The 8,689-nt window shown below is 45.3% G+C and overlaps 1 protein-coding gene across 8 annotated transcripts in view; it reads left to right on the top strand.

Moving 5' to 3' along the window:
• Positions 1–8,689, top strand: part of LOC105567774 (tyrosine-protein phosphatase Lar) — a 419,078-nt gene that overhangs the window by 383,256 nt on the left and 27,133 nt on the right. For all 8 annotated transcript variants that reach the window (XM_012022900.1, XM_012022901.1, XM_012022895.1 and 5 more), the window contains one exon: positions 7,625–7,735. In XM_012022900.1, the coding sequence (XP_011878290.1) occupies positions 7,625–7,735 (111 nt within the window). The remainder of the gene's footprint in view (positions 1–7,624; positions 7,736–8,689) is intronic.

Below are 8,689 nucleotides of genomic sequence, written 5' to 3'. Positions count from 1 at the left end.
GTTAACGCGGCAACCTTCGCGCAAACAATTAAGCACGTAGTACGTCACGCATACCGCGCGGCGAGAAAAACAAAAGCGAACGTTGAGAATCCAGTGTCTCGCGTTTACGAAATGTGAAACAAGTTGAAAATTTTATCCCCACACTTATCGCGATCGCGTTTCGGGAACCGATAACGCGGAAATAATACAACGCACGGAGCCGACTCTCGACGCCACCGGCCGGCCCGAAGCTCGGCGAGCGAATGATAATGCGGCGACCTTCGCGTAAACAGTACGTAGTACATACGTCACGCATACCGCGCGGCGAAAAAACAAGAACGAACGGTGAGCGTTCGTTGTCCCGTGTTTACGAAATATGAAATAAGTTGAAAATGTTATACCTAGTGTTTCAAATTACTTTCAGTGGCTGTTACTGTACATTTTACGTATCATTTCGCGGACTCGTCAGTACTGTTTAAGCTAATGATTGAAACTCTGTTCACTCGAGAAAATGTTTTGACGAAAAGCGTTAACTTAAATTCTAATTACCGAGAGATTTCCCCTCAAGTTGCGTCACAAGCATCTCGGCAGGTGGTCTCCTAAATCCCACGATTACCGCGATGATTATAGAGCAAAGTCCGGGCCTAAACGTAACATGTCGTATTTTTACATGGCGCCTAACAGCACCCTTAATTATTGTGCCTGAAATAAACCGAGCACCAGTCAAATTAACGAATCTCGCGTTTCATCGGGAAGACCGACACGGGAAGAGATGCGTGTGTTTTTCGTGCAAACACATCGTGGCGGTGTATCGCGACAAGATTTTCTCCGACCCATTAGCCCGAGTTAATAACAAAGAGAAACCAAGTTTGATACAAACAACGCGACGGGCGATATACTCTTATCACGCGCTCCATTTTTCTGCTCTCCCCTTCATTACCTCCGTCTATTTTACATTTGATGACTGCTCGCTGATTACTATCTTTTTCACGATTTCGACATTTTAGAATTCGCCCTACCAATCTTCCAGAAGTTAATTACATGCCCTTTCAACGTGTGCAGTAATTATGGTTTCGGATTATTGCGAATGTTACAATTATCCTGCGCTGCAGCCGTTTACAAACTCCTCATATTGCAGCTCATTACCTTTGATATCGTAGCATCGATTAACACAGCCGCGTCACACGCAGCTCGACGTGGCACAATGGCCAACGGTGTTGTTAAATCTGCTCGCGCGATTCACCACTGAAATCCACACCATAAACAGCTCGATGTCGATTCTCGTGGGGCGCGTCTCTTGTCGGTGTTGGCAAAATTTTGTACCGTCGACGTGCCGCGAGCTGCGAAAAGGGGCAGCGAAGTTCGCAACCAGGCACCAGGATGGAATGGGCATTTCGAGCTTAACATTTATGCTGAAATTCCCGAACGTGTGCTCCTTCTCAGCCAGTTTCTTAACCCCGTCGCTCATCCCTCTTCCCCTTCGCGTTCGACCATAGCGAGAGGGACGCGCGCGTCCTCCACCTTTCCCATCGGCGTTCTCTTCCACCACCGTCGCCGTGGCTCCCCCAGAGAAGCTCTCCCGGGCCCATTAGACCACCCTTTACCCAGGGGGTTGACTTATGACACCGGCTACGCGGAGGGAGCTTGAGTGAGTTACTCTCTTTTCGCGGTGGGAGGAACCCAATGGTTAGAGGCAAGAACGAGAGAGGATGAAGAGAAAAAGGGCGGCGTTACCCGATATACCCTCGGAGAGAAGCGGATCCTCTCCGTTGTTTTTCGCTGTACAAAGACGCAAGGCGAGACGCGAGGGAGAGAAGAGCGTTCGTTATCTTAAACGACGCTTCGTCAAAAGACCGAGTACGAGTCCTCCTTGTGCAGCGACACAGCGCGGGGGTTCGACGGGGTTTCTGATCGCGAAAACAACGGCGTTCAAACAAAGCTGGAACGGCGCCAAGAAATCGCAATTGCACGCGATAGGAAACTCGCGCGAGCGAGCACCGTCGCCGCCGCCGCCTTTCCACTTTAATTAATCCGGATAGGCAGAACTCGGCGCTAAATCCCCTAAATAACTGGCGCAAACTCGTTCTGCTGTTATTCCGGCGAGAGAGCTCCGCTATGCACCCCGACGGATCGTCCAAAGCATTTCTCGCCGCGATCTCTTCGTGCCCGCATAATGCTGTCGATTGTCCTTATATTAGCACAATGCGTCACTTTCGACGGTAATTTCCCATCTGCGCCTTTGATTCGGGATCACATTCAGGCCACGCTTACAATCGAGCTATGCCACTGGAAACTGTCTCTTGATGACACAATCGAGATCCCGAACCAGCATTGATGTACGTCGATGTAGTTACGATTTAGCAAACCGAGCATAGGGGCCTCGAGAGAACAGGAGAACCTCTTTCCCCCCCCCCCCGATTTCTTTCTTCTTTTTTTATTCGCGAAATGTAACCCGGAATCGGATAATTGTAAAAATTGAGATTTGTTTGGAAAATGTGCAAAAATTGCTGTTCCGATATATCTCGTTTATTTTCTGTTAAAAATGTACATGCCCATCACTATCGAATTTCTAAATAAAGAACAAGTTCTTCAAAAAAGTTGAATTCCACTTTTTCACCCAACCTTTTTCGCCGAGTTTTTTTTATCACATTTGACCCGAGAGAGAGAAGAAAAAATTGGAAACACCCGCGGCTGTTTTCCGAATCATCCTTAATGATCGAAAACTACTAAATCGCAAAAACGCCGATGCGAACTCTTAATATAATTGAAACGAAATTCCGCGCTGAATACACCGGCCGGGATTAAAAAGTGTCGCGGCAAATGCGCGCGATGGGCGCATCGAAGGTACACGCGCGGCGTACATCTCGGAATGCTTTCGGAGTGTGTAAACATATTTCCTATTTGTATTCTATCCGGATGGAATCCTGTATTCACCGTGTCGTGTGCGCGGCGAATTCATCCCCGCTTCATCCTTCGATTCCACCCCACGCGTGTTATCCAGAAGCGGAGGATGAGGCGAAGAGACAGAGTGAGACGACGCACTTGATGCATTCGTCGTCGCGCGTACCGCGCGTCCGGGGTATGCGTGCCCGTACATGCGTACACGCGTCGCATTTGCTCCCGTGATATTAAATGTAAGAGGGGACATTTCAATATTGGTCGGCAAACACACAAATAGCGGCCGTGTATACGCCCTTTCGCCTGCATCGTGCGCACACACGCTCGTGCCGCTGCATATCCCCGCGCGTAATCCGGGATCTCGCGGAGAGGCCCGAGAAAAATGCTGTCGCTGCGCCTACTGACAGGCGGAATGTGTCGCGCGAAGCTTCCGCGAGATACGAATACGATTTTCCAAAGCGTAAGGAAAATTCGACACTCTTCCCCCCCCCCACCGGTACATCCGATCGGCGCGCATCCGGCGCATCGGTGGCGAAGCCGTTCGTCTGGATTGAATCGGTCGATTGGAAAACAACGAAAGAACACTATTGCATCTCGCGCTCACTCAGTCGTTTGTCTGCCTTTAATGTACGCATGTCTCACACACGTACATTTTATGAAAGACAAGTTGCAATTCCATTTTATACGTTTCTTTCCTTAAAACGTAAGAGCGAATTATATGGAATCTCGACTATAAAACAGAGATCTTAGATTATTAGATGCACAGAGCTTATATAGCAGATTCTATCCTCTTGCTCTATTAAAAAGCAGAACATTACAAGCGGGATATGCGTTTAATAATGGACTTATCTCAAGCCTTTACTTGGCCATCGGTGACAGATTCCTCAATGAATTTTAAGCCGATTTTTTCTCGTAAAAAAATCTGCTTGCTTTACGTATCAAAGTTCGTGAAAGTCGTTAATTGTTATGTACTGGGAATATCGATCGACCTAGCGCGAGAGGGCCGTGGTATTCACCTATTATTTTTATTCAGCCGCGTATCTCGTTGCATATCCCATGGATGTAAAAACAAAATGCATCAGTAACAACTATTTAATAAAAACAAGACATTATACCGCTGCCGAAATAAAACATGGAAATAGAAGCAGTTTTCGTAATTTTATATACGGCAGACGCGATATTAAAAATTGCGCTTGAATCGATGCAATCCATCTTTTGTGTCCCTAGTGCATCATAAAATACGGTCCAAACTTAGACATTTACGTATGTATATTGCATCGATCTTCAAGATGAAAGAGTAGCGTGAACATTTTCTCGAGGTACGCAATATTGTTTTAACGATTGAAGAAAGAGATACATGCCGTTATATTTCTAGCGGTGCAAATCGAATTTGAAAATCCATGAGAACAATCTGATTGTAAGAGATGTGCGATTGACAAATCGACACGATATCTTATATAATATTTACAGTCTCAAATCCGAAATCACGCCACTTTTAAAAGTGCAAAAAGTCTATTATGCAAAAATATTCAGTTTCGACGAACGAGTCATTTTTCAACTGGAAATTTTACGGCAAAAAGATAGAGATATCGCACTATCTATTCTACTACCCATTTAAAATATTCCTGACTCCGACTACCCGATCGATACGGTAAACTGGGATTATGAAAAGTTGAACAGGGTATTATGTCGGTGGCTTTTAACGCAAATGTCTCTTCATGTTCCCTCTGGCGTTATATGTGCCGATCATACTTAAAGCGGCTCGCATGCGCTGATTATTTAAAATTTATAGGAAACAGTCCGCGCGCGGTGCATTACCGTCATCTCGAGTCGGGTCCCACGTGTTCGAGATCTAATTGTTCATCATCGCGTCCCTCTTCGCAGCACCTATGAATATTTTAAGCGGCTATTACGCCGTATAAATGTTATCGTTAAACCAATGGTAATTCGCGCGTTCGCCTGTTAATTCTACATTGTTCTTTACGTCTCGCACGTATACGCGATAAAGTGAGAAGTTATGGCACCGACCAGACAATGGGACGTTAAAACTAGCGTTAGTGAAACCCGTAAGATGGAGAGAAAAAGACGTTAATTGTTTTTAATATTGGTGTAAATGCGTTAAAGAACCTTCGCGTCATAATTTGATTCAACATACGCGCGCGCACGATAGTATGTGAGTAATTATTAGAAAAATTAAATTAAGACGTGGATAAATAGCAGGTCGTTAACATTCCAGTTTCTTTAAAGAAGTAAGAATTTCACTTTTGAAAAATAATTCACAATCAAGCATCAACTTGAAAGAAACTTAAATCTCAGCAGAGGCTGAAACCTAATGAAATGATATATATTTCCCGAGTTGGAAAATAAATTCCAATAGGCGCGCGGGAGCTCGTTTGCGAGTTCGTCTGTGAGGAAAGGCACTTGAACCAAGTTGAAGTAACAATTAATTAAAAAAGACAAAAAGCCCCAATTAACGGTACAGCAACGCGACAAATTCCAATTGTATATTCCACTCCTAATTTAACGAAAATGGTAACTTCAAATATGGAAATTGTGAAGGATCTAAAAATCGTGATACATACTCCTCGTCCTTCGTCCTTCATATTTGCTGTTCGCGTGAAGGGAACTTTTCCGGATAGCGGATAGATAACGTGTTAGGCCATACTCTACGCCGGGTATAACTTTTTCGCGTCGGTGCGCTAACAATGCGCACGTGATTCCATCGGGATAACAATACGACCGCGCGCGGGCGTTCCTTCCTGGTCGGCTTACGGGAAATTGTAGATGAGGCACGATTACGTATTCCGATCGTACGCGATATCAGTCCGCCTCGCTTCTCACTCGTGATGGAGTGTTTTCTACCCTCGACCCTTACTCTCTCTTCCGTTTCTTTCTCGTCTATCTACCAAATACTTTACCGAATTCTATCCTAGGCGAGTTCTTTCCTTACCAGGACTATCTCGATAAATCGCAGTACGAAGTTTAAACTCTCGCAGTCTATACTTACTACATGCATAAAAAAACTTTAATGTTATAAGATTTAGATGTGATATATAACCAAGTTATAATTAATATTGCAAAAGTTCGTTCTATCCTTGGCTAGAGTGCAACGATAGAACGTCGTTCTTGAAATTTTATCAAACGTTTCGTACGAATTAGTAAAATGAAACGTTTAAAAGGTGAAGGGGGAAGATTGAAACGGATAATTATGAGTCATTGAAATAGCTACATATTAATTAAGGATTCAGATTTTCAATCAAGGGCGAGGGACAAGCTCCCCAAAATTTTAATTACGCCACTACCCGTCTCCGTTGTCTCTTTCCCCCACGATCAATCAGAGTCACGATCGCAATGCGCCTACTGAAAACCGCCGCGTATGGCACGTGAACCTACTCGGACGGATAACGAATTCCGAAATCGGCGGCCGGCGAAAATTCGGCGGCCTGCGAAATTAACAGCCGCGCCGGGTCACGCCGATAATTGCGGACTCCGTTTTAACCCGGGGGCCATAATAACCAAACGGAACCCTTTAACAGTTCGCGCACATGTTTCGTTCGTTCGTTCGCTCGCAAGGGAAACAACGCACCGGTCCGCGCACGATATTTGTCTTCCGGGGGAAAAAAATATTCGGGGTTTACCGCGAGTTTCGAGGTAAACCAATCCGCCCGTTCGTGTAGTCGCGTTTTCGTTCCCGATGCAGCCTGCCGCGGTTCACATACGGCCGTCTCACCCCGTGAGTTTTATCTTCGTAATAGACGCCGCACGTCTTACCGAGCGACCGCGGCATCGCGGCGTTAATTTTACAATGTATTTGCACTTGGACGCCGTTTATCTCACTCGGGGACCATCCCCTAATTTAAACCGTCATCGTCGATAAAATGTTAGAAAGATTGAAAGCGAACGATCGATCCCAACGGCAGTCTCCCGTTCTACGCCCCATTCTCGATTCCCGGTATTCGCCGGTGTGTTTACTTTACGAATGGGCAGGGCGGCTCCTTCGTGAGAGTGGAGAAGGTCACGGGGAGGGCTTGAATTATACCGGGCCGGTAGTGACGTCGGCGAAGATAATCACACGCCTCGCAACGGCCGGTTTATCATCGCGGTATCGCGCTCCGAAGGAGCTGATGCATCGTGAAAAGCGCCCGCACGAACCCCCGAAAGCCGGACGGAAAACGGAATGTACGAGTCAGGGTGGGGAAAGGAAAAGGGACGGGTAGGGTGAGGGAGAAAAGGGCGACGCGAGGAGGTCGACCTTTTGCAGCCCTACCGGAGCTCGACGTCTCCGCAGGACGCGGTAGGAACTCTATTAGCGCTGGAAAAATGAAGTAAAAGACGCGACGAGCGGCAGAGAATATAGACGTTCGCTCAAACTCACGCGGTTCCGTCACAGGGCTCGTTACCGTATACACATTATCGTACTTATAAATTTAATTGCACGAAACGGAGATTGCTCAGAACGCAGTACGCCAAAGGACGTTTCTCATCGTCCGTCCTCACATCATTTCTGACGATTTATAAACCTGCGCTGTCGAATAAATAAATCTGATCGCGTTAATTAAAAATAGGGTCAAGAGACAATAACAAATGATAGTAATTGACGTAATAGAGTCCGATATGCGTAGCTGCGCGTAATCCGGTATCACGAAATGTTGAAAGGATACGTCTCGGAAGCTTATAAAAGCGCTACTTGTAATCGATACGTTAGGAGAGAATATCTTGTTGATGGAATATTCCGTTTGCATTTCAGGTGCCTTGCAGATTACCGAATCCGACGTAAGCGATCAGGGGAAGTATGAATGCGTTGCTAACAATTCCGTAGGCACAGAGTACTCCAAGTCGACCACGTTATACGTAAAGGGTACGTAATTTAACTGTTTACAAATACCTGCGCGCGAATATTGCAGTGCATATTAAATTAATTAATTTTCGAGCGTGTTTCACGGTTTATAATAAATGTGGTTTTTCACTGTCTTTGTGACACCGTTTCTTGTCGGTGTCTTATATCCTACATAGGTACGATATAAAAACAAAAAGCGGGCGAAATAGTCTAATGAAAATCAGCGGATTTGAAGCCGCAAAGGGACAATGTTTTCGTTGGCCAAATAACGAACGCAGCGCGAGCCCGTCGCACAGTCACGCCAATGCCATAAACGTAGACGCTTTCCTGTTTGTAATTAAAATTAATGCAACGCAATTAGGACGTAATTAAAGTAAATGAGCGGCACAAAGGGCTCGCGCGACTCACTCAGGGTAGCGCGTGTTACGCGCCGAGACTTTCCGTTCCTTGCGCTCTCGCCGCGATCTTGAACCCCGATGATTGTGCGTTTCCGTTTAATCGTCATAGCCGCGATTTACAAAATCTGCGCGACGGCTTTACAGAAATAATCGTCCGGAGTTTTGCGCATTTTCACCGGGCACGGTTAATTTGCCGTCATAAAACGCGCGCATGTAATTATTTCCTAACTAGATGCGCCGTTTGCATTACGATTTAATTTCATTCGTGAATAAATAAACAGTCGCAATCAACAGTGCTCAATTATAACGTAATGTAACTTACATGGAAGGAACAATCATGCAATATGAAGATACGTGCAAGATTTGATTTTTCTTTCTTATCCAGAGGTGCATTTGTTTTTTCAATTTAAAATTAGATTCGTTCGGTATATAAATATGACAAATTTTTTTATCATGAGCGATTAAGAACTTAAAAGTTTCCATGAATTAAACTTCCACGAGCAAATAAATGGGAAAATGTTGCTGACAAAATTCGATACCTTGCCTTAATATAAGTCTAACATCGACTCGACATTGG

This window comes from Vollenhovia emeryi, unplaced genomic scaffold (assembly GCF_000949405.1).
Source record: "Vollenhovia emeryi isolate VEMERY1.0 unplaced genomic scaffold, V.emery_V1.0 DF939134.1, whole genome shotgun sequence".
NCBI lineage: Eukaryota > Metazoa > Arthropoda > Insecta > Hymenoptera > Formicidae > Vollenhovia > Vollenhovia emeryi.
The sequence above is the reverse complement of the archived record's forward strand: the minus strand, read 5'-3'. Positions and strand labels throughout refer to the sequence as shown.